The sequence below is a fragment of the Chiloscyllium plagiosum genome, unplaced genomic scaffold (assembly GCF_037043375.1).
Source record: "Chiloscyllium plagiosum isolate Xiang-an unplaced genomic scaffold, Cpla_swu_hap1 HiC_scaffold_49, whole genome shotgun sequence".
Lineage (NCBI taxonomy): Eukaryota > Metazoa > Chordata > Chondrichthyes > Orectolobiformes > Hemiscylliidae > Chiloscyllium > Chiloscyllium plagiosum.
This window is the reverse complement of record NW_028270187.1, coordinates 3,485,000-3,511,486: the sequence shown is the minus strand read 5'-3', so window position 1 is coordinate 3,511,486 and position 26,487 is coordinate 3,485,000. Positions and strand designations below refer to the sequence as shown.

Genomic DNA, 26,487 nt, shown 5'->3' with positions numbered 1-26,487 from the left:
AACCGCGAGGTCTCTATCATTCTCTGTTTGACTGTCTATGACTTGCTTTAACTCTGTCGATTAATCTCGATGACGCTGTGATTTTGTGCCTCTTTCTGACTCTGTTTGACTGTGTTTCTTTAAAACTCTGTGTCCCTGTGTGTGTCTATGTCTTTCTCTGTTTCTCCCTGCCTCTCTGTGACCCTCTGTCTCTCTCTGACTCTCAGTGACTCTGTAACTCTGACTTTATGGTGGGAGTACTGTCTGTTGCTGAACACAACAACAACTCCTGCCTTAGAAAAGTGCCTAACAGTTTGCTTTAATCACAGGCATCCCTGTGTCAGTCCTAGAGCTGACTGCCCGCTCTGGAAATGAGGTAATGGAGGGAGACAGCACTTCGTTAAACTACTCTGTTTGACCCCAGTTGAATATATTTTCTGTAAGGATGGTGTGAGAAACAAAGCCCACTCACATCAATAATTTCAGTCCGAGACCAAATATCTGAAACAGCAGCGTCGTTTTATTTGTACACCTACAGGTGGGTGTAATGTCTGACGCCTGGGAAGGCATTGACAAATACACACCAAATCCGAATCAACTCTGCAATTTATACATTTTAAATTCCCATATTTTTGTCTCATTCCACTATTTGTCTCTGCTTCACTTACGTCACTCATTTCCTTAAGACTTGTCCCACAACTTCTGTTTATCCTGTCTTGTCCGTGACAAACTCTTATCTCTGACTCCCATAAGGGTGTTTGACGTCAGTCTACCGTAGGTTATTGATTAGGCATATCTTTTCTTCTATCAGCATCTATTTCTATCCAGAGGCCACTTTGACCTCTTTGATTAGGGTTTGTTCCTGTGTCTCCGTGCAAGTGGGGAAACCGATGTCTTCCTGTTTGCCCATACATCCACCATTGTTCTGTAATCACATCTCATGCTAACATATCCTTTCTTTTTGCTGAATATATATTTTCTCATTTCTGTTCTGTATCAGAATTTATAGTTGCAGAAATAACATTAATTCATTTATATCCCACAATTTCCCCTTTTTCTTTTCATTACTATCTTCTGCATTTTTGTCTCTTTTTTTAAAACATTGTTCCCAAAATTCGCAAGCATCATTTCAGAGATTTCATCCATCTTAGTCTCACTCATCTCCTTATTATTTAGTTGATAAAGTTCCTCTGTCAAATTTCCCCTCAGGGGCATTCGTTTCATCAAGGCTGTTTCAATCAGCCTCTGGGTGAGCCCTCGTATACAGGGTATGATACAACAGCCAATGGCCACCAATACCCCGACTACTACTATCAGGGAAGTAAGGATAGAAACCACCACCCCCTTTTTCTGCTAAAATCATATCAAGGTTTTCCCATGCCATCCTACTTGTCGCATCAAGCTGTTCTGATATTCCTTTAACCGCATCTCTTGTATAATTTATAAACCGCTATTGATTATAGAAAATGTAATTTATCCAATCTACATTTTTATTAATTGTTGCCCACCAAAAGAGAGCTGACTCAAAGCCTGCTGCAATCTGGTTACGAGCCTTGAATTCATCAGGTACTCCCCTAGGGACTCCTACCGAGTCGAGATAAATCCCGTCAAAGAAGTATCTAACAGTAATCTCTTACCCCTTCCCTTTTTCCCTACTATCTTTTCCTTCTCAAATGCCAAGGTAAATGGAATTGCCAATTGTACAATTGCACATATCCCTCTCCAATCCGGAGGTAGGGTGGGTCTCAATATTTTTCCTCCACAGTACCACCAGAGATCCGCTCGGGGAACCTTTAGTGCTGAGTAGTTCCCTCCCTTCTCCGTTTCGGTAACATTTTTAATCTCTGTACATAATTTCAGCTCCCCCAAATCTCTCGACCGACTCGTACCTCGCCTGTGCACACACGACGTGTGATTTCCAACTGCGGCGGAAAATGTGGGGGGAACTTTTACATCTTTCTTCTCCAAGGGAGGGAACATCAGAGATAGGGAGGTACAATTCCCATCATTCCATGCAGTCTCATCCTGGCTCAGGGCTATCATACATTTCATGCCCTTCCTGTCTTGCTTCCACCCGAGCGGAAAGGGAACCACCTGGGCCACTGGCCTACCGGAGGCACATCCATAGCAATTGCTTTTGTTCAGACTTTTTACAGTATACTTTACCCATTCAACCCAGGCATTTGCATCCCTGTACCCAGTCTCTATCTCGATGGTCTGTTTCAAATCCTTTACCTCTATAATTTTTACTACTTTAGGATCATCAGGAGGGGTGAAAGGTTGTATCTCATTACCCAGTAATTCTACCCGTTTTCCCTGTCCTACGCTAATTCGAAAACAACAGCCCACAAACTCCTTCCCATTTGCTTTCATTTCAATCCCAAATGTTTCATTTAATTGTATCTCATAAGTGCCACCCCCCAAAACTGCTTCGTGCCATGTGGTTTTCCTTATCGTTAAAAAGTGTAACCCCATATATTTATCGGGACAATCGCATGCTGGTCGGAAGGGGGTCCGGTGTATTGTGACAAGACCATTATACCAGGTACCATCCCCGAGGCCATCCCCATAGGACTTAAGATGTATCTCTGAGTTGTGGTATTGTCTCTGATTAGCTACATTCCCACAATTTACTAAGCTACATACATCAGTGTCTATTACTGGTGGATTATCAGACTCCGGAACCATTAATAATACATATGAAAATGATATTTGACAAAATCCTAATACCGAGAGGGCTAGCATCATAACTCTAAGCATTCCCAGTATTCTAATCACTATGCTAAAACACAAAAAGGCTTAATATACAATCTTACAGAAATAATCCCGCGCTCGTGTCGCCACTGTATAGTCAGTTACTCAAAGTCTCTTTAGTCTGAGTTTCAGCGGGTCTTGCGTTGATTCGGCTGTCCAGACTTCTTCCTCAACTGGAGGGTCCACTGGCCCTTTGATCCGAGTATAATGAGTCCAGCCTTTTACCGCCGTCCTTATTGCCGTTTCGGTAGTCAAAAGAGCCTGATACGGCCCTTCCCAGTCTGGCTGCAGCTTAGTCTCTGTCCATGATTTTATTAAGACCCAATCTCCTGGCCGGATGGGATGAACAGCAAATTCAAGAGGCGGAGTCTGTGCCAATAGACCCTGTTTTCTGAGGAAAGATAAAGAGGAGGACAAGCCCAGTATATACTTTAAAAACAAATCTTTAGTTTCGGGAATTGGCAATTCTCCCTGCGTTCCCAGATAAGGTAATCCAAATAAGATTTCATAGGGGGATAGTCCCAAATCTTTCCTCCGCCAAGGGACAAGCCCAAAAGGCATCACATTAATCACATTAATCTATCACATTAAACCATCTGTAATCATGAGGGATCTTACTTAATAACGTGTAGGGGTTTGGCGCCACTGGGTGCCTGATCTGTACTATTCGATTTAATGTTCTCAAATCCTGCACCAAACGATAAGTTCCATCAGATTTCCACACTGGTAGAATTGGGGTATTATAAGGAGACATACATGGCTCCAACAGTCCATCTCTAATCAGTCCCTCAATTACTGGCTGCAGTCCTCATTTACCTTCTATGGAAACAGGGTATTGTCGTTCACAGATAACGTCTCCTTTCCGTTTTAAATTTATTAAAAGGGGAGGGATCTGTAGTTTTCCACGATTCCCTTCTCTAGCTCATACAATAGGTTCTATCTTTCTCTCTGCATCCTCTGTCAACATCGCCAGTTGTACAACTAATTCTTTTTCCTGAATTCCAATCTCCAGTCCTAAAAGGATAATTAAGTCTCTCCCTAGTAAGTTGCTTCCTATATCAGGGATATACAGTAGTTCCCCTGTGACCCTATCCTTCGGACCTTCTATCATCATAGGTTCAAATACTGGAACAGTAAATCCTTCCCCTTTTACCCCTGAAACAAAGAAACAATAATTGACCGTGTCGACATTTCTACCTTCTTTGTTTTAAAATTCAGCAATGACCGTGCTGCCCCCGTATCTACTAGGAAGACTGCCTCTTCCCTACAGGGTCCCACCTTCAAGTTTATCAAGGGTTCCTGGTGGGCCCCCGAGGGCAGGAACCCCCGACACCCCCATTCTTCATCATAATTCATAAGCGGAATTGCCCTTTCTTCCCTTTGTAGATCAGAACACTCCCGCTTAAAATGCCCTATCTTTCCACAATAATAGCATCCTGCCCGTGGAGACTTTCATCTCTGTCCTTGTCACTCAAACCCTCTATCAAATGTTCCCCCTTGTCCTCTCCCTCTCCCCTTTCCTCTCTGTCCTACATACTGCCACCCGCCACTCCGGTTGCTCACTATTGGTTCCATTCTCCCCTTAATTACCTCATCTACTGTAGCTACCATCATTTTCGCCTTTTGTTTTCGTCTCTCATCCTCCCTTTTTACAAACACTTTCTGTGTCTCTCTCAACAATTCATCTAATGGTTTTTCGCTCCGTCCTATCTTCTGTATCTTTCTCTGTATGTCTGGCCATGCTCTTGTCACAAAATGTACTTTCAACAGACCCTGTGCCACTGGGTCCTCACGGTTCATTCCAGAATATTTCCGCATTGAGTCCCTTAATCTTTGCAAGAAAGCTGAGGGAGTCTCATCTTTCTCCTGTCTAATTTCAAAGGCTTAATCAACTTCTGTGACTTCGGAACTGCCTCTCTTATTCCTTTTAGAATCAAGTCTTTCAATTCCCTCATTTCTTCTCTATGCTCCGGGTTTTGGTTTTCCCACTGGGGGTCTCTGAGGGGAAACTTCACCTCTCCCTGTCCAGCATCCCCATCTCCAATCGGGTGTTCCCTGTCCCATATCTTAATGGCAGCTCCTCGTATAAGTCCCCTTTCCTCCCCAGTAAATAGTATATTCAAAATTGACATTAATTCAGCCCAGGTATACAGACTGGGCCCCAAAAATTGATCAATTTGTTCAGACAATCCCACCGGATCCTCAACCAGGACCTTTATTTCCTTTTTAAATGTTCTGACCTCCCCGCTGGTGAGGGGGGGGCACTTACAAACCCAATCTCTTTGTCCCCTATGGGTACCTCCCAAAGGGGATAAGTCGTTATGTTCTTCCCCTTTTTCTTTTTTTAAAGAAATATTGCAATATTTCTAGCTCCCCATAACTTCAAACACTAATTCATCAATTCATGCTTGACTAACCTTTAAAGCCTGTTCCTAACTTATAAATATATTTATATATATTTACGTTCATTTCTTCAGTATTTAATAATTAAAATGCAAAATGCACACAGTTCCCAATTTTGTAATTCACTGTAATTACCCAGTTTTAGTCCTTTAATTTAGATCCAAAATTAGTTTTCTTAAATAGTCCTGACCAATCATTGCTCAATTACAATACTATAGGTCGTAAAATAATCAGAGCTTGCCTTAAAAGAATTTGTCTACTCAAGTTTTTTTTTAAAAAAAAACTTCTAATGCATGAACAATGGCTGAATCCAAGGTCACAGATATTAACAATAGAATTTTGCTTTTACTACAATCTAATGTTGAACTGAAACTTCAACTGTCCTCCATAAATCGCTTTTATGTAAAAAGAGATTAGTTAGAAACTGATAGTAAGGCAGTCATGATCTGTAAAAAGAACAGGAGTTATCATTTTTTTTCTTCATAATCTCGATAGAATCCTTAACCTGAAAAGAAATCATGTTAAGTTTCCATAACAAAAATCAGATTCAAAACAGTCCTGGAACTCAAGCTCCAGGGAATAAAACACAAACATTCAATCACCAACAAACAAATGTTCACTCAAACGAAATCAGAAAGGGTTAAACTTCCTACCAGCTGTACAGTTCTTTACACTCTCTCTCTTTCTCTCTCTCGCACATTGACATATAAATTCAGATATTCACAAACCCAGTCTTCGTCCGATCTGTACTTTGGCCAGAAGACAGCGGGACGAAGAAAAGATTCGTTAGTCCATACAAAGCAACAATATTTAATCATCTTTCTCCCTTGTACAAGTATTATTTTGCCAATTTCCATAACATCCTGCCCAAAGGACTTTCCGGAGGAATGTTGTAAGGGACCCCGCCTCCATTTCCATTGCCGTTTCCTTACTTTGTTTCCCCGGAGGCTTTTTCCTTACCCACAGCGCAATCCATATTGAGTTCCTTCGTTAGTCCCTTATTAACTACTAAAACTCAATCCCGGCCACCAAGGCAATACTTAAAATTTCTTACCTTGGTCTGTGCACAGAGTTGCCTGGCCCCTTTTGTCACCGTATCTTCTATCGAGCTCCTATCACTGTCTGATTCAGATGTCTCTCTTATAGGATTCACATCAGTCATCCAAGGGAGCAGACCAAACCGGGACACGAGATTGCTCCTCAATGGGGAACGGGACGCGTCTTCCCAGTGTCCAAGGCCAGCCACTCCCCCCGGTGATGGAAGAAAATCCCGGACACGAGCCCCCAATTGTGAGAAACAAAGCCCACTCACATCAATAATTTCAGTCCGAGACCAAATATCTGAAACAGCAGCGTCGTTTTATTTGTACATCTGCAGGTGGGTGTAATGTCTGACGCCTAGAAAGGCATTGACAAATACACACCAAACCCCAATCAACTCTGCAATTTATACATTTTAAATTCGTCTCATTCCACTATTTGTCTCTGCTTCACTTACGTCACTCATTTCCTTAAGACTTATCCCACAACTTCTGTTTATCCTGTCTTGTCCGTGACAAACTCTTATCTCTGACTCCCACAAGGGTGTTTGACGTCAGTCTACCGTAGGTTATTGATTAGGCATATCTTTTCTTCTATCAGCATCTATTTCTATCCAGAGGCCACTTTGACCTCTTTGATTAGGGTTTGTTCCTGTGTCTCCGTGCAAGTGGGGAAACAGATGTCTTCCTGTTTGCCCATACATCCACCATTGTTATGTAATCATGTCTCATGCTAACATATCCTTTCTTTTTGCTGAATATATATTTTCTCATTCCTGTTCTGTATCAGAATTTATAGTTGCAGAAATAACATTAATTCATTTATATCTCACAATGGTGAAGAGATTTAGTGGGAATACTCCAACTACTACAGAACCGTACACACAATCATCACCATCAGCAAAAGTCAAGAGGGCAATTAGCACTGCTGTTTCTAACCAGCAGGCAGAGTCTCTCCTGAACAGCAAATTTATCGCCATTTCAGTGAGTTTTTAAGCAACTCTATACAAATCGACATCATCAGAGCAATGTGATAGCACTGGGGGAGCATGCAGAGTGAGATTTACCAGGATGTTGCTTGGGGGCTGGAGAGTTTCAGTGATGGAGAGAGATTGGACAGACTGGGGTTGTTTTCCTTAGAGCAGAGCAGATTGAGTGTGGGGACATGATTGAGATGTATAAAATGATGGGCGTAGAGAGGAAGAAACCTCCCCCACCCCCTTGAAGGATGGGATCAATGACTGGGGGAGGGGCATAGATTGAAGGTAAGGGGCAGGAGGTTCAGAGGGGGATGTGAGGGAAAACATTTTTACTCAAAGGGTGGTAGGGAATCTGGAGCTCACTGCCTGTAAGGGTGGGAGAGGCAGAAATCCTCATCACATCGAAGAACGATTTAGATGTGCACTTCCAATCCAAGGCTAGAGTCAGATTAAGTGATCCTTGATGTTTCATATGTATATTGTTGCAGAAATAGGGGCTTGGATAAGGTGAGTAGCCAAGGTCTTTTTTCCCCAGGGCAGGGAGTCCAAAACTAGAGGGCAGTGGTTTAGGGTGAAAGGGGAAAGATTTTTAAAAAGTGACCTGAGGGTTAACTTTTTCACATAGAGGATGGTGCGTATTTGCAATGAGCTGCAAGAGGAAGTGGTAGAAGTGGGTACAGTAACAACCTTTCAGAGGCATTTGGAAAGATACATGGATAGGAAAGGTTTTGACGGATATGGGCCAAACACAAGCAAATGGACTAGTTCCGTTTGGGGACCTGGTCAGCAGAGATGTGTTGGGCTGAAGGGCCTATTTCTGTTCTGTGACCTTACGACTGGGAGTATGGTATTAGAAAACAAAGATGTGGTTGCTTTTGACTGGCATTGATGATGATCAAAGTGGGGTGTGGGATGGGGACAGTGATGCCAACCCCCAGGATGTTGACAGTGTGGTGGGGTGGACTGTTATAGTAATCCTCAGGATGTTGACGGTGTGGGTGGGGACAGTGACGGTAACCCCCAGGATGTTCTTTCTGTGGGGGGTGGAGACAGTGACAGTAACCCCCAAGATTTGACATTGCAGGGGTTGGGGACTGTGTTGGTAATACCATTGAACATCAGGAGGCAATGGTTGGATGATGTTCCATTTGACCATCCATAGTTAACACAAATCTTTCGAAGTGTAGATTTTACAACAGATGGAGACTTTGCAACGATGTGAAATCTCAGTTGTTTTATTTCTCCTTTCTGTTAGTTATTATCCTGTCATAGAAGTTAACATCTGTGGGAAAACAAGACATTTCAACATCCAATCTTTTATTTCCTCTTTGTCTTGTTTTGTTCCAGTTCCTGTTGCTGGGGTTTTCCTCACCCCCAGAATCAATAAAATGGAGGATCCACTTGGGAATCGTCTTGTTCCAGAGTGTGTGTTTTGTGTCGATGTACAGGACCGTACTTTCAATGGTACTTACAAAGATAAGCCTTGAACAATGCCAGCGGGAATTACAACTTTAGCTCAGACAGGAGAGAGCTGGCCATTGAGTCCTTCCAGTCCCAGCACCAAGGCAGGTACCAGTGCGTCGCAATCAACAGGGGTTGGAACGATATTTAATGTGACCAGGAATTCCATCAACCTCACTGAACCAGGTAATTTATTCTTCATCTTTGATCTGTGCACGTTCTTCACTGGAGTCCAGCTGAAGTCTTGACATGAACACGAAAAAATTGCTTCAGAAACTCAGCAGGTCGGCAGCATCTGTAGGGGGGAGGATGGAGGGAGAAAGATAGAGAGAGAGAGAGTAATATCCTTTCTCTTATAAGGGAGGCCTTCATAGCAAGAGGATTCAAGTCCAAGTGAAGCAATGTCTCGATACAATTGGACATGATGAGACCACACCCTGGGGAACTGAGAGCAGTTTGGGGTTTCCTTATTTGAGGAAGGATATTGTGCCTATGGAGGGGGTGCAGCGAAGGTTTCCCAGAATGATTCCTGGGATGGCAGGACTGACAGATGGAGAGAGAGACTGAATGATTAGGGTGACACTCACTGGAGTTTAGAAGAATTAAGGGGGAATCTCCCAGAAAAACTATAAGCTTGAACAAGGATGAAACAGAATAAACATGGGGAGGGTGTTCCCAGTGACCGGGGGGAGAGTCCAGAACCAGGGGGGCACAGTCAGAAGGAAATGGAGTGGGACTGAGATGGGGAGAAATGTCTTTACCCAGAGAATGGGGAGCCTGTGGAATTCTCTGTCTCAGAAAGCAGTCAGGACCAGAATACTGAATGTTGTTCAGGAAGGAGTTGGATTGAGTTCTTTGGGGCTAAAGGGAGAGTGTGGGGAGACAAGGGACTGTGTTGGGTAATCAGCCATGATCCCTTTGAATGGGCAGAGCAGACTAGAGGGGCCGAATGGCCTCCTCCTGATGATAGTTTTGATGTTTCTCTGTGAATGGCCCAGTTGCCGCCAACTGGTGGAGGACAAGGCAAGTTTTGCCTCGATATATGCAGGCCGTGAAAATGAGGGACAGTAATTTCTAGTTGACAATTTAGAGAGAGTTGGTGCAGAGCGATCTTTTGAGTTTAGCATCAAATAGTTTGGGTTGGATTGGTGGGATATTGTTAATGAGACAGGCTGCACAGAAACAATGATGCTACTGCAACGGTGAGGGTTTGGAGGGAATTTTCAGACTCGAGGGTTTCCCTCCAAACGAACTAGTGTTCGCAGGGGGTCAGTGCGACAGGGAACACTGGGGTTGGTGTTTGCTGAAAGGATGATGTTATTGACAGGAAATCCCTCTCTGAATCCAGCACAGGCACACAGCACTGAGATGGCAGTACTCATTGTCCCACTGTTTCTGATCCTTTCTCTCCTCACATTGCTTCCTATTAAACTCGGGGATTGGAAACCAGGTGAGTGAGACACTCCAGGTAATTCCGGTGATCGTTCTCCAGTTGGCACTTGATGTAGGTTTTAAACTGATGTTGCCCTCATAGTGTGCGTATGAGAGACTGTGTGTGAGTATGTTTGAGGGAGAGTATGAAAGTGTACCTCTGTGTGTGAGTGAGAGAGAGAGACACACACACACACATTTTCATTACACTTACGCATAGTTTCACGTGCGCACACACACACTGCTCAGTAATGTCTGCAGTGCACATTGTAGACCACACTTGAGAAGCTGAACACCGTCCAGGGACAACACAGCCCCTGCTTGATTGGCACCACATCCACTCCATCCACCACCCGTGCTCAGTAGCAGCTACGAGATGCCCTGCAGAAATTCACCAAAGCTCCCCAGGCAGCATCTTCCAAACCCACAACCATGTCCATCTAGAAGGATAAACACAGCAGATACATGAGAATACCACCCCCTGCAAGTTTCCTTTTGATCCACTCACCATCCCAACTTGGAAATATATCAGCCATTCATTTAGTGTCGCTGGGTCAAAATCCTGTAGTTCCCTATCTAATGGTATTGTGGATCGACCGACAGCACAGGGACTGCAGTGGTTCAAGAAGGCAGCTCACTACCTCCTCCTCAAGGTGCCAACAAGGGATGGATAATAAATTCTCGGCCTAGCCAGTGATTTTCCCATTCTACAAGTGAATTAAAAAAGAAATAAAGCACTATTTGGGAACATGCTTTATGAGGATGTGGGCAGGCTGAACAAGTGGCAGATGAAATGACTTGGGGAGACATACAAAGTAATGTGCTGTGTTCAGAGGAATGGTCAGCACAGATATAAACTAAAGATTAAAATTGGAATAACTGTTGCTTGCGCATCAGTCAAAGAATCCAGATTCATTTGGTCGCAGGAGAAGATGAATATTTGCAGTAAAACTTTCCAATGTTCTTTCTCTCTTATTTTGTCCAGCTGATTCTTTGAGCAGTTCCCGGTGGCACAGGTAGTTAAGTGAGGTGGTTAGCAACTTCAAACAGCATTCAAACACTGTCTGAATGGGCTGTAAATCACTCTGGGATGCAAACCCAGCAATTTTATATTTGTTAGACAAATTGGAGCAAATGAACTGTTGTGTCTAACTCGTTTGCAAATCTAAAGCACAACAGTTCAAATTGACGGCACACTCACAATTTCCATTAGGCAATGAACTGAGCGTTGGTCAGTCCCATTCGCGGTAAGGTCATCCATTGCAGTTGGAAGAATTGAAAAAGGGAACTTATCATCTGAATAGGAGAGAAAGTTCAAAATGTCAGTGTAAAGGCTATAGCAGGTCACAAGGAAGACATTTATTGCAAAAGGAGTGGAGTATGGAAGTAGGTAATTGTTACTGCAACTGTACAAGGGATTGGGGTTTCCACATCCGGAGTACTGCAGACAGTTTTGGTCCCTTTACTTGAGGAGGGATGGAGTTGAATTGGAAGGAGTTCAAAGGAGATCACTGAATTGATTGTCCAGATGAAAGTTTAGTCTTATGAGAAAAGACTGGTACAATTTTGATCTCTTTACTTGAGGACAGATGCAGTTCATACAGGAGGTAGTTCAGAGGAGATTCACTCAATCATTTTCAGAGATGAAGGGTTTGTCTTGGATGAGAGATTGAGCAGTTTCTCTGGAGTTTGTAAGAGGAGATCTAACTGAAGGTTATAAAATGCTAAAGGGGGTATTGACAAAGGAGTTGGAGAGAGGATGTTTGCTCATGTGGGAGAATCTAGAACAAGAGGCTATCATTTCAGGATAAGGGCAGCCTGAAAACAGAGGGAAGGAGGAATGAATTCTCAAATGTGGAGAGGGTTGTAAATCTGTGGGATCACCCCTCCCAACCCCCACCACTCAGGACACTGCATCAATTGGAGGAGGAGACAGACAGATTGTTAATCAGTGATGGGTCAAAGGGAGTGTTTGCTGGAAAGTGGGGTTGAGGCTGAGATGGGATGAGCTGCGATCGTATGGAATAGTGGAGCAGGTTCCCGATGGGCCAAATGGACTCAACCTGATTCTAGCCTGTATGTTCTTGTGGAGTTATATTATTAGTTAGTAGCAAAACTACTAGGAGGGTGAAAATTAAGTTTGATTTAACAAAATAGGTTTTAATTCGTCAACTTTGGAAAATAAAGACAAAAGTGATTCTACACAAATTTGGTGAAGGATGTTGGTTGAAAGAAACGAAAAGACAATACAAAGTAGGGGGTAAAGTTCTAAAGGGGGTGCAGGAGCAGGGGGAGTTGGGGTTATATATCCACAGATCAGTGAAGGTGCCTTAACGGGGTGAGCAGTTAATGAAATGCACAGCATCCTCAGCTTTATTAATAGGGGCATAGAGTCCGAGAACAAGGAGGTGATGTTGAAATTGTAGAAGACACTGGTGGACCTCAGCTGGAGTGTCAGAGAGAGGGAGAGAGTGATAACTGGTAGGTAGTGGTTCAACCTGAGGGTTACACACAAGGGAAGGAGTGGAGGAGGACAGTCCTTCATGGTAACCTCAGTCAGTGAGAGATTCAAACCCACGCTGTCGATGTTACTCCACATTCCAAACCAGCCATCCAGCCAAATGAGCTAACCTGACACCCAACACAAAGCAGAGAGCAGAAATCAATTCCGGTGACAGCACAAGTCTTGAATGGAGAATATTAGATTATAATGGAGATACATCTTTGATCTGTTGGGTATTTCTTTGTATGTGTGTAACACCTTACCTTCACAGGCAACAGTAGCTGAATTTAGAAATACATTTGATAAAGGGAGTTGACCTTCTATTACCCAGGCTGGCTTTCTTCTGTTCTGGACACTTTTCTTAAGGAAAGATGTTCAAACCCTGGAGACAGTGTGAAGGAGATTTACGAGAATGATCACAACGATGAGGGATTTTAGATTCAGGGAAAGGCTCAAGAGATTGAGCTTATTCACTTTTGAGCAGAGAAGACGAAATGTTGACCTTATTGAGACATTGAAAGTTTGAACAATTCTGACAGGAAAGCAAGTTATTGTTTCCCACTCATTGGTCTGTTGGTAACTGGCTGGTCAGAATTTCAAGATTGTCAGAGAGAGTGAGATGAGAAACTAATTTAGGTTGTTGGGTTTGGAATGTGCTGCTTGGGAGAGTGGTGGAGGCGGATTGCATAGGAGGTTTGAAAAGAGAGCTGAATATAAATTTGAAAGGGATGATTGTATAGGGCTGGATACTGGGACGAGCTGGGTAGCTCGATCAGGAGCTGGTACAGACACGAATGGTCTCCTTCCGCACAGGAAACTTTTATGATTCTATGAACGTACAAGTTCTGAGCCACATTCCGGACAATTCCAGGAGGTCATTCCTTGGGACCTTGGCTCAGTGACCTCATTGCCAGGGGTTTTTGTATGCAAACAGCAGCAAATTGTTGTCACGAGTGGGATTGGAACTTGGTTGGGTAATGATCTGGAAATATTTCATTTCAACGGAGGCGATTGAAGATCAAGCTGAGGGCACGAATGAGGACAGACCTGCAAGAAGTTTCAAATGCACAGATTGGGCTAAGCCGATTAAATGGTGAGTGTGATTCTGTGAGGTGCTGATCCTACACCGTCACGTATTGGTCAGTGTTCATGTTGGAATTGATCTGATTGGGAAAATCCGCAAAAACAAATCTCTTCCTGGAAGTGTTGGAGGGAAGTTTGGGTTGTTTCCTTTACAACAGAGAAGGTTGATGGGGGAGGGGACAGGACAGAGGTGTGTAAGATTGGTAGTGTTGTTGAGCAGAGCACCCGAGGGGTTCAGGTCCATAATTCTTTGGAGTTTGTGTCACAGGTAGACTGGGTGTTTGAGAAGGTGTTGAGAACACTTGCCTTCATTGCTCAGACCATTGAGTTTTGGAGTTCAGACACCATGTTGTGGTTGTACAGGACATTGGTGAAGCCTGTTCTGGTGTATTGTGTCCAGTTCTGGTTGCCCCATTAGAGGAAGGACATTACTAAGCTGGAGAGGGTTCAGAAAAGATATACCAGAATGTTGTTGGGAATGGAGAGTTTGAGTTATACAGAGAGGCTGGATGGACTGGGACTACTTTCACTGGAGAGTAGAAGTTTGAGAGGTATAGAGTTTTATGAAATCATGATGGGCATAGATGAGGTGAATGGCAGGTGTCTTTTCCCTAGGGTGGGGGACTTCAAGACCAGGGGACATATTTTTCAGTTGAGAAGAGAAACATTTTTGAAAATGACATGACGGGTAACATTTTTTGACGGAGAGTGGTTCACGTGTGGATTGAACTTTCAGAGGAAGTGATGGATACAGGGTCAGTTACAATATTTAAAAGATTAGTACAAGAATAGAAAGGTTGGAGAGATTCAAACAAGTTGGAATAGTTTAGTTTGAGATTATGAATGGCATGAACTAGTTGGACCGAAGGGTCTGATTCCTTGCTGAGTGACTCTATGATTCTATTATGAGGGACATGGACAGGAAGCAGCTGTTTCCTTTAGTCGAAGGGTCAGTAACAAGGGGGGGACATCATTTTAAAGTGAAGGGGAAGAGGTTTTGAGAATGATTTGAGGATTGTTTCACCCATAGGATGGTGGGGATCTGGAATGTGTGAAAATAAAATATTTGGACTTTCAATTTCTATTTGAAATCACTAATTGCTCCGTTGGGAATGCCACTTTGTAACTGCAAGTGGTTGCATGGTTTATTAATGTGGAATATTTGTATAAAGGAGCAGGAGGCGGCCATGGAGGAGGCCCTTGAGCCTGTTCCACCATTCAATGCCTAATCTGTGACCTGACTCCATAGACCTGCCTTTGGTCCTTATTCCCTTAAAAACTTTTCTGAACAAAAAAACTTACCTCTCAGATTTAAAACTAACAACTGATCCAGCAATGCCTTCTGTTGTGGAAGAGAGTTCCAAACCTCCCCCAGCCTCCGTGCGTCTTAGTCCTTCCGAACATCTCTCCTGAACAGTCTGGTCCGAGTTGTCCGGCTATGCCCTCCCAATTTCTAGGATCCCCAAACAGTGGAAACACTTTCAATCTAATCCACCCTGTCTTTTCCTGTTAATATCTTCAATCAGATCATCCCTGAACCGTGTAAATTCTGGACAGAACATGCTTAATTTGTGTAATCTCTCCACATAACTTAACCCCTGAAGCCCAGGTATCATTCTTGTAAACTCACGCTGTACTTCCTCCCAGGCCAATCTATCCTTCCTCAGGTGTGGTGCCCAGATCTGCTCCAAATGGGGTCTAACAAGGGGTTTGTATAACTGCAGCATCCCTTCTGCATCCTTGTACTCCAGTCCTCTCGATACAAAGGCCAGTATTTCATTAGCTTTCTTCAGGCACTGAGTGTCAGAAATAAAAAGAAACACAGAAATTGTTGGAAAAACTCAGCAGGGACAGATTGTTTGCCACCTGGAGACTGACTGTTTACTGTTGAAGACAACTTGCCATCCGATGTGTGTATATCTACAGCACATGGATTGCAGCAGTGTAAGAAGCAGCTCATCTCTACCTTCTCAAGGGAACAAGTAGGGATGAGTTGGGCAATAAATGCTGGGTCCAGTGGGTGATACCCATGTGCCATGAGTGAATAATAAAAAAATGTAATTTACCCCAGGGCCTCCATCTTCCCTTTGTGAGCTTGTTCTGGGAGGGGAGATGCCAACTTTGTAGTGAATGTTGATGCAAAATACCCATTTGATGTTATTGAGTGACCTGGTTTATGAACTGCTTTGAAAAGGTTGATATATTGCCAAGAGCTTACGTTTGTATTCCTGCTGGGTTGGGGCTGTGACCTTAATTATCAGTCCATATTTAATTTTGAGGCATCGTTTGCTGTTGCTTTAACATTCTGATCTCTAACCTTTCAGTTCACTTTGCTTATTGTTTCTTGATTGCAGATGACTCCGAAATAGACAGCAGTTTGGTGTACTCAGTTTTTGTCGTCTCCAAACGAAGAAACGCTGGTACAGGATACAATATATATACTTTTCTGGTTCAGTGAAAACTGGAGAAAATCTCCACTTATCTTAACCCTGAAAAACCCAGTCACTTTTAAACATCGCTGATGTTTCTCTTGCTCATGGCATGGAGTGAAGGTCCATGAATCTTTTTACATCATTTGAATTTATTAATAATCGATAGTGTTTGCAATCATCTAAATCATAGACATGTTTCATCTATGTCAACTAAATTAATAACAGGGCAATGTGAATTGGAAGAGGAAATGTTACACTGATGGCTAATTGCTTTATCTGACATCTTATTTTGAGGGGATGCCTAAATTTTAGGCTCTGGGACATCAATCTGTTGTTTGCCCCAGTACAACAGCTTAATGTCGGAGAGTGGCCATGGTCTTTGGGGCAAGGAGTCATTCATTTTAGGTCTAGCATCATTCACATGAGGAGCATTGCTATTTCATTGTCCTGAGTGTTTCTTTGATGATACAAAGATAGGTGGAAGGACCGGTAGTGTTGAGGAAGCAGGGAGGCTGCAGAAGGATTTGGACAGGCGAAGAGACCGGGCAATGAAATGGCAGATGGAATACAATGTGGGAAAGTGGGAAGTTATGTACTTTAGTAGGAAGAACAGAGATAGAGACTGTTTTCTAAATGGAAAACATTACTGCAGACAGCTGTCATGATGTCTTTAAGACAGAGATAGATAGGTTCTTTATCAGTAGAAGGATCAACAGTTACAGAGAGAAGGTAGGAGAATGGGATTAACAGGCATATTAGCCATGATGGAATGTTGGAGCAGACTTGATGGGTTGAATGGCTGCTATATCTTATGGTCTTGGGACTAAGTGACTAATATATTGTGATGCATCGCACAGTTTAGTCCCTCAGATTCAGAGCTTTCTGATCATGTGCTATGAGTCACCCACACTAAAAGAAGTGTTCAAGCTGGACGACCAACACAACACACGGGCGAAGAGATCTCAGGAGCCTGCTATCCCCATTCTGTATGGCTGTGACTCATCTCATCCCAGTCTCAGCCCCAATTTCCTGCCCCCACTCCCTTTAACTCCTCACTGATTAACAATCTGTCAGTCCCCTCCTTCAATTTATTTAGTGTCCTGACATGCCCCCAATTACTGGGGGGGGAAGTCCCAGAGATTCCCACCCTCTCTCCCTTGGAGAGAAGCCATTTCTCAGCATCTGTTTTTAATCTGTCCCACCCTCTTCTCCTGAAACAATGACCCTCTCGTTCTAAATTGTCCAACATGAGGAAACATCCTCTCTGTCTCCTTTGTCAATCCCACCCCCTTTAGCGTCCTATATCCCTCAGTTGGATCTCCTCTCATTCCTCTAAACTCCAGAGAGTATTGGCCTTGACTACTCAATCTCTCTTTTGAAGACAAACCCCTCCTCTCTGAACATGAAATGTACAAAATCACGTTGCAGTTGGTTGGTATCTTGGATGGAGAATACACATGACAAAGTGCGTTAGTCATAACTTCTGAGAGATCTACAGCCAAGGAAAAGGCCCATCAAGTCTGTGCTGGTCAGAAACAACCACCTCACTATTCTCTAATCCCATTTCCTCAGCACCTGGCCCCATAGCCCTGGCGTCACGAATGCACATCTAAATCCTCCTTCAATGTGATGAGTGTTTCATCTCCTCCCAACCTTCCAGGCAGTGAGTTCCAGATTCCCACCACCCTCTGGGTGAACAAGATTTTCCTCACATCCCCTCAACCTCCTGGCCCTTACCTCCAATCTATTCCCCTCCTCCACCTCTGTCAAGGGGTGAAAGTTCCTTCCTATCTTCACCCCTCATTGTTTTATACATCCCTCTCTTTCAATCCACTCTGCTGTAAGGTCAACAACCCCAGTCTGTCCAATCTCCCTCAATCACTGAGACTGTCCAGCCCCCAAGGCAACCTGCTGGTAAATCTCCCTGTGCATCCTCTCACAGTTCATTCAGATATGTCCCGTTAGTAAAATGTATTTTATTTATAGCTCACTCCACTGGTGCATCAGGAAAGAAACACATAGATTATTTTGTAGTGAAAAAGAGGACCGTTAATTTTTAATCAGCAAAGTTATGTTTTTAGCAGGCAGTTAATGTAAAGTCACCATTGTCTCATTAGAGAGAGGGAGAGAGGTGTGGGAGAGAAAGAGAGAGAAAAAGCAACAACTGTTTATGGTTTAACCTGAGGGTCGCCACATCTAAGGCACAGGGAATGATCATTCACAGCAATCTCAACCAGAGAAGCAATTGAACTACAAGCTGTCAACGTGACTATACATTGTAAGCCAACTACAGAATCAACTGAGCAAACCAACCCCTATATGACCAATGGCAAAAACATTGGGTGGCTCAGTGGCCGGGTGGTTAGCATTGCTGTCTCACAGCACCCAGGAACAATTCCAGCCTTTGGTGACTGTCTGTGTGGAGTTTGCACCTTGTCCCCTTCTCTGCTTGGGTTTTCTCCAGGTGTTCTGGTTTCCTCCCAAAGTCCAAAGATGTGGAGTTTAGATGGATTGGCCATGCTAAGTTGCCCATAGTGTGAGGGAGAGGCAGGCGAGGAGGATTAGCCAATGCAAATGCAGTTTTACAGGGATAGGGTAGGGCAGTATATCTGGGTGGGATGCTATTCAGAGGATCAGTATGGACTCGATGGGCTGAAAGGCCTGCTTCCACACTGTAGGATTCTATGATGTGCAGGTTCGGGGGATTGGCCATGGTTAATGCAGGGTTACGGGGATAGGGTCAGGGTTTGTTTGGGATGCTCTTCACTGGCTTGGGCAGACTGGATGGGCTGAATGGTCTCTGTCTACACTATGTGGATTATGGCGACATTAATGTTTAGCACAAAGATGTGACGAAATTTATTCTGAAATTAATTTTGATATTCATTTTCAGTTTCTGAAATAATGGGGAAGCAAAATCCTATGTTTACACCTCCCCAATGTATGTCCTGGAGGTGTGAATTTGAATCTTGCTGTGGCAGGTGGTGGACTTGGAATTTGATTTGAAACAAACAGATCTGGAGTTAAGACTCTAATAATGACTGTTTAGATTAGATTACTTAGTGTGTAAACAGGCCCTTTGGCCCAACAAGTCCACACCGACCCGCCGAAGCGCAACCCACCCATACCCATTCCCCTACATTTACCCCTGCATCTTAACACTACGGGCAATTTAGCATGGCCAATTCACCTTACCTGCACATCTTTGGACTGTGGGAGAAAACCGGAGCACCCGGAGGAAACCCACGCAGACCTGGGAGAATGTGCAAACTCCAACAGTCAGTCGCCTGATGCGGGAATTGAACCCGGGTCTCTGGCACTGTGAGGCAGCAGTGCTAACCACTGTGCCACCGTGCCGCCCATTGTCAGGAACAAACAACTATCTGGTTCAAAATTGAAGACTGAGGTGAGGAGGAATTTCTTCTCTCAGAAGTTCAGTGTTTGGAACTCCTTGCCACAAAGAGCTGTGTGTGGGGACAGGGAGCAAGTTTATAATTGGGGAAGGTAGATTCTTGATCAGTCGGGGAATTGAGGGTTACATGTTAAGTGCAGGAAAGTGAGCGTGAGGAATGGTGCGTCAGCCATGATGCTATTGAATGGCTGAGCAGGCTTGAGAGGCAAAATAGCCTTCTGTTCCTGTCTGTGATGGTCCTTCAGGAAATGAAATCTGCCCTCCTCGCCCAGTCTGCTCTGCACATGACTCCTAATCCTTTCCAAATTCTGGCTGAGCAAGTCGATTGGTGCAAGGACATTTCGGAATTGCATCCACTTCCCACTTTGGCAGAGATAACTGCATCCTGTTCAAAGTACAGAGAAATAACATTTGTCAGGGTCAGTTTTTGGTTTGTTGAGATCACATGCTTTGTCAAGAGAAATTGGTCTGGATAATGACCCCAGATATTCACAGCTCCTCCTGTACACTGTCTTTCAGGCAAAGTTCATTATTCTCATCCAAATTTCGAGTTATACAGCATGGAAACAGGCTCTTTGGCCCAACTCACCCATGCTTAACAGGTTTCCCAAACTCAACTTGTGCCATTTGTCTGCATTTTACCCATATCGCTCTCAGCCTTTCTTATCCATGTACCTTTCCAAAAGTCTTTGAAATGTTCTCTACCATTTCCTCTGGCGGCTCATTCCATATACTCTGCCCTCTGTGTGATAAATTTGCCTCTCGGATCCCTTTTTAATCTTTCTGCTCTCACCTTAAACCTATGCCCACTAGTTTTGGACACCCCTACCCTAGCTGGAAAAGACCATAGCTGTTTACCTTATCTCTGCCCCTTGTGATTTTATAACCTCTCAGGTCATCCCTCTGCCTCTGAAAAACTGGGAGAAAAGCTCCCAGATTATCCAGCTTCTTGTTATAACTCAAATTTACAGTCGTGGTAACATCTTTGTAAATCTTTTCTGTACCCTTTCCAACTTGAGAACATCCTTTCCACAGCAGGTTGACCAGCATTGTAGACAGTATTCTAAAAGTGGCCTCACCAACGTCCTGTACAGCTGTAACATGATGCCCCAACTCCTGCCGTCAGTGCTCTGACCAGTGAAGGGAAGCATGGCAAATGCCGCCTTCACCACTGTGTCTAGCTGTGACACCACATTCAAGGAACTGTCTTCCTGCACCCCTCGGTCTGTTTGTTCAGAAACACTCCCCAGACTTGTACTATTAACAGTATTAGTCCTGCCCTGGTTTGTCTTACCAAAGTGCAACACCTCACATTTATCTAAATTAAACTTCATCTGGATCAAACTTCCATTGTACTCTTAGATAACAACCACCTCTGTCCACAATGACGCTACTTTTGGTCCTGCTCCTATCTACTATGTTTCTGTGTTGTCCTGTTTTCAGGCTGCCCAAGCAGAGCAGCAATGACCCTGCATCACATACACCACTCTGAGGCACACAGATACAGGAGGGGATGAGGAACCAGGTCAAGATGAAGAGAGAAACGTTTTTGTCAACCTTCCACAGACATCGTGAGACAGCGTACAAGAAAGCCTGTGAAGGTTCACAAATCGATCAATAGCAATCCTATCTTGCAGCAAATGAGGAGGACAAGGAAGAGAAGGCATTGCAATGTCACGTTACTGCGACTAGGCTAGGCTTTGTCTCAATTCAGTCAGCAAGATGTCAGTTCCAAAGATGGACTTGTCTTGAGAAACCATCTGCATAATTGTCTCTTCCACAACCTTCAGTGTGTCAGTCTATTCCCACTGTAGCACAATCTCACTGTTGGTGGCCAAGATTTGAGATTTTATGCTGATCATTCCTAACTTGGATATCCATTTCATCTCCTGGCAAATGAGTCCAGGCAGATGAGCCAATGAATTAAATGTACTCTCCATGTTTTGTTTAAATTGTGGTGAGCTGGAAACAATTCAAGGCAGGATTGTTTTCTAGCCCGATCTTTATTGCCCTCTAATTTCATCACTTCCAGTACATATCCAGCTCTCATTTCATACCTCATATGGAAGCATACTTCCACCACGATCTCAGGCTGCACAATCCAAATCCTAACAACTGTGAGTAAAGATATTTCTCCTCATCTCATTCCTCGCTGTCTTGCTGACAATCTTGAAATTGTGATCTCTAGTTCCTGACATACCTACTAGTGGTAACAAAATATTTGTCTTTCCCCTGTCAAAATTCTTCATAATTTTGAACACCTCCATAAAGTCCCCCTCTTAATCTTCTCTGCTCCAAGGAGCAGGAGCCTGATATCACTAATCCTTCCTTGTATGTAAAATCCTCTATTCCTGCTACCATTCCAGTAAATCTTCAATGAACCCTCTCCAGAGCTTAAAGTTTCTTAAATAAACTGCCCAGAACTGAACACAAATGTGGTCTGACCAATGATTTGTGGAGGTGGAGCATCGTCTCCTCAGCTTTATACTCAATGCCTCTATTTATAACGGCAAGGATCCTATCAGCCTTCTTCACAAAGGTTTCAGCTTGCCTGGCCACCTTCAGAGAATGATACACGTGAACCCAGAGGTCCCTCTGCTCATGTGATCCCTTCAAAGACATACCATTGACCCTGCATTGTTGCCATGTGTTTCTGTTAGCAAAATGCATTACCTCACATTTCTCTGCATTGGAATTCATCTCCAGATTTCTGCCCATTTGGTAAACTTGTCAATCTTCCTGTGAAGTCACTCAGCATCATCTTCACAATTCACTCTTCTCCCTGGGTTAGTATTAACTGCAATTTAGAGATAATATAATCTCAACACCAAACTCCTAATCATTTATATAACCAATGTGTACTTGTCAGCTTCTTCTATGTGCACGTAAGTATTCTACTTGTCCGTTTTCCCTATGTGAATGTGTGAGTTATTTACCAGTCTGTTCCTGGTCTGCGAATTGGGACTGTCAATATTAATCTGTACTTGTCAGTTTCTCCTTTTTCAGGATGTAAATGCAGTTACCAATCTATGCTCCTTAATCTCTGCATTGTCAATATGTGAATTTACTTATCGACTTCTACTTGTCAGATCCTGTTTTGTGAATGTGAACAGTGCAGGTACCAATATGTACCTGTGAGAATCTGCTCTGAATATGAGACTGTCATTATCAGACTGTACTTGTCAGTTTATGCTGTGTGAAACTGGGAGTGTAGTTATCATTCTGTTCCTATCAGTTTTAGCTTTGTGAATGAGAGTGTAGTTATTAATTTGTCCCCGACAGTTACTGCAATGCGATTGTGAGACAAAAGTTAACTGAAACTGACCGATGGAGACTTAGTCACACATTTGCATCGCAGTAACAGGGTCGTCATCGTTTGTTTGTTTCTGCAACATGAATGAGTGTGTAATTATCAGTCTGTACTTGTCAGTGTCTACTCTTGTGTATTAAAGTGGACGCTATCAATATTCTGTGTCTGTGATAGTTATTATTAGGGTGTTGAGACTGGATCTTAATCTTTTCCGCATGTTGTGATTTCTAAGTTGACTGTCAGTCTGTGGGGGTGAGTGGGGGAGAAAGGAGATAAGGTGATGGCAGAAGGGAAACTGCTTTATTCTGAGAACCATTCTGAATTATGGTCACACATTTCTTGTTTGGGGAGAGAGTCTGGGATCTGTGGTATCACTGAGACATTTAGTTTTAATTTGTACCCAGACATTGTTGGTGTTTTTGTTTGTGAAAATGAGTTTTGTTCTGCATGCCAGTCCATTTTTGTATGATATTTTTATACCAATATGCAACACAACAGCATGTCATCTCCTTTCTCACCAAAATTAGAATTGCTGATATGGCACAGCTCAGAAGCAGAACATTCAGCTCATTTTGTCTCTTCTGGGACATTCTCTTATGCATCAGTTCTGCAGTAATTGTTGGGAATGTGAACTTCATCCACTCATTGACAGTGTCTACATGGAAAGGACAATTTGACATCTGACTTTTAATAACTATAGTGCGAGCTTTGATATGTTTCCCACAATCTCAATCACACATCATTGGTCAGATCACATTTGTGTTCAGTTCTGCGCACTTTATTTCAGGAAGGATCCTCAAGCTGTGGAGAGGGTTAATCAGAGATTTACTGGGTCTCATTCACCTATGTTCAGTTGTGTTCTTTTTTTTGTCTGAGTGTAGCATAAACTCTGTAAATAAACTCTTTTCAATGATGCTTAATTTTATTGCATTTCAGTCTCAATTTATTTTTACATTGCGTGTATGTGCACGTGTGGTAGACTTTATCAGGTGCTGCATATCCTCAGCTGTGATAAGTGATGTTGAGAGTCAATTCATATCTGGAAATAATTGAGGCCAAATTTTATTATTTTCCTTTTAGCATCGAGTGGCTGAGTGAGAGTGAGTTTACTCTTGAACTGAGTTACAGACTGACAGCACATGTCTCCTGTAGTGAATGGAAAACAGCTGAAGTTCTTTAATTGTTAGTGCCTGTAGGAATCGTGTAAGTGAAAACATAACACACTGCAACAGAAAGGATTCAGTGCTGCTCTTCACAGTCAAGGTAGGAAACACAATGGACCTTTTGTATCTTGGATAGTGCGGAATCTAACAGAGTAATGATATAAAATGTTGGTCTTCAGAATGCTATCAATTTTGTTTCAGTGCATAGTGATGTACTTTTCTGAACACTGCTGAAGTAACAATCAGTGTAAACTGAATTCATTTGCAACTAAATGAAATGGTGGTGAACAATTCAGCTGCATTGTAGCTGACTGACCACAATGTTCCTTGTACAGAAAAGATAATTGGCTAATTCACTTCTATTTTCTGATGTAGACAGAACATTCCACTGCTTTGTAATGTGAGCATGCATCATTAGCAGTACCTTTGCTCTTGAGGTAAGGAGGAGGAAAGGAAAAGGACTTTTATTTATTGTCATGCAGTGCGGAATATGGAAACTGCCAAATTCAATTTATTGAATAAAAGCAGTGTTCAACTCTGCTTGAAGATAAAATGTGCAATTCTACAAACCTACCAATTTTGGCTTTTTTTGTCCCTTTTCTCCACTGCTTTGAAAGGTGGTTATAAGATTCCACTGATTATGAAAATTGCAGCCAGATTTCACGTTTTTTTTGTGATACGTCCCAGAGAGGGGGAGGAGCAGTATGGCCCAAGCAAAGTCAACCAATAAGGCAGGCACGCCATACACTGCTGTTTGTTTGAAGCAGCTGGTCACACTTGGCTCTGTACTGAGGGAATATTACATTGTCTTGGTCCTTTGAGTACTTGCCTTGAGAAAGACAGAAGAGATACCTCCTGTAAATCAACATCAGTTGTGATTGATGTTGCCAATGTAAAGTTCAGTCCATCTTGTCCATGCCAACGCCAACACACCCAGGTGCCCTTTCTCATCCCACCATCCTGGCACAGCCTGTAACCTTGCAGTTTACAACACCTGAGGTGCAGTTCCAGGGAATGTTTGTTTTAAAAAAAAAGTAAGGTCTCTGCCTGCAGCACCAAATCAGGCAGCAAATTCCAGATACCCATCACTCTCCACGTAAAAATAACATTTTTCCCTAATATCATCTAATCCTACAACCACTGAGCTTGAATCAGTGATCCCTAGTTTTTGAATCCTCTGCCAAAGTAAACAGGTTCCTCCTGCCTAATGTCTCCCTCTCACTAGTTAGTTAAAAATCACACAACATCAGATTATAATTCAACAGGTTTATTTGGAAGTGCAGATTTTCAGAGTGCTACTCCTTCATCAGGTAGCTCACTATTTAGTACTGTAGACCCCCCTCTCCCCCGTACCCGTGGGGATATGTTCCAGGACCAACAGAGGAAACGCAAAACTGCAGATAGGTACAAAACCATTAATTTAAATGGGAAATATACCTTCTTGGCAATCTCCTGGTTCAGGAACATTCCCTTTTATGTACTTGGACCATGGTAAACCGCGATAACCGGACTCGCGAATACATGGTCGCCCTGTATTCCTTAATCATGGCACCTCTGTTCCAAGGAATAGAACCCTAACTTCTCCCATCTCTCCTGATCGTGACAATTCTGGCAACATTCTAGTAAATCTCCTCTGCAGTCTCTCCACAGCAATGACATCCTTCCTGTAATGTGGTGACCCAACTGCACTCAATACTCCTGTTGTAGCGACCAGTGCCTCATATAGTTTCATTGTTATTTCCCTATTTTTTCATTCACCCCTCTGCCAATGAGGAAGAACATTCCATGTGCCTTCTTTACAACCCCATCTATCTTTCGGGACCTGTGCACTTTCACACTAAGATCTCTCACTTCACTTGCCCCTCTCAGTATATTCCCATTTATTGTCTGACTTCCCAAAATGCGCTCCCTCATACTTATCAGAGCTGAACTCCATCTGCCACTTTCCTGCCCACTCCACCAAACCATCTATATAGCTTTGGAGCTTACAGCTCTCCACCACACTATCCACTACACGGCCAATTTTTGTGTCGTCTGCAAATTTCACAAATTTTCCCACCATATTCCACTGCAACTCATTAATGTATAAAATAAACAGCTCAGGTCCCAACACTGAGCCATGCAGAGCACCACTTGAAACAACTTTCCATTCACAATGGCCACCATTGACCATTATCCTATCTTTCCTGTGACTGGCCAAATTTGGGACCAATTCAACACATTACCCTGTATCCCATGGACTTTTACTTCTTTGACCAGTCTGCTGTGATGCTGCTGCTCCTTTAACAAGCTTGTAAAAGACACAGGCTCCGAAAAGTCTGAGTTGATGGGTTTTAGTGGCATTTTAATTATAGCTAATGGGTAATGCCTCAGGCAAAAGGCTTCCACATTTTTAAAAAGAACACTTGTACAACGAAAGGGATGTGTCTCAGTTTTCCCAGCTCAGCTTTTCTCTGGTTTCAAATGTGGTTTTTGGCTGCTTGGCTATTGACTGAAAGCAGTCAGGGAGTTGAAAAAGCTGCTGAACCCAAAGAAG

At 43.1% G+C, this 26,487-nt stretch overlaps 2 protein-coding genes and 1 long non-coding RNA gene across 10 annotated transcripts in view; 1 reads left to right on the top strand and 2 right to left on the bottom strand.

The window, feature by feature from the left end:
• Positions 1 to 23,700, top strand: part of LOC148135389 (uncharacterized) — a 31,654-nt gene extending 7,954 nt beyond the window's left edge. For 3 of the 6 annotated variants that reach the window (XM_087984734.1, XM_087984732.1, XM_087984730.1), the window contains 5 exons: positions 6,283 to 6,514; positions 8,504 to 8,803; positions 9,966 to 10,067; positions 15,989 to 16,054; positions 20,922 to 23,700. In XM_087984734.1, coding sequence (XP_087840860.1) covers positions 8,647 to 8,803; positions 9,966 to 10,067; positions 15,989 to 16,054; positions 20,922 to 20,995 — 399 coding nt within the window. In that variant the 5' untranslated portion in view covers positions 6,283 to 6,514; positions 8,504 to 8,646 and the 3' untranslated portion in view covers positions 20,996 to 23,700. Of the gene's footprint in view, positions 1 to 6,267; positions 6,515 to 8,503; positions 8,804 to 9,965; positions 10,068 to 15,988; positions 16,055 to 20,921 lie in introns of all 6 variants that reach the window. The other 3 variants (XR_015755122.1, XR_015755121.1, XM_087984733.1) reach the window with 2 other exon arrangements.
• Positions 1 to 26,487, bottom strand: part of LOC122544647 (uncharacterized) — a 211,597-nt gene that overhangs the window by 158,335 nt on the left and 26,775 nt on the right. The gene's annotated exons all lie outside the window — the stretch shown is intronic.
• The window catches only part of LOC148135381 (uncharacterized), a 293,567-nt gene continuing 267,579 nt past the window's right edge, over positions 500 to 26,487 (bottom strand). Inside the window, exons 1-2 of one of the 3 annotated variants that reach the window (XM_087984649.1) lie at positions 6,191 to 6,336; positions 500 to 3,124 (exon numbers count right to left, since the gene is read on the bottom strand). In XM_087984649.1, the coding sequence (XP_087840775.1) occupies positions 1,564 to 2,739 (1,176 nt within the window). In that variant the 5' untranslated portion in view covers positions 2,740 to 3,124; positions 6,191 to 6,336 and the 3' untranslated portion in view covers positions 500 to 1,563. Of the gene's footprint in view, positions 3,125 to 5,789; positions 5,892 to 6,190; positions 6,337 to 26,487 lie in introns of those variants that run through there. The other 2 variants (XM_087984650.1, XM_087984648.1) reach the window with 2 other exon arrangements.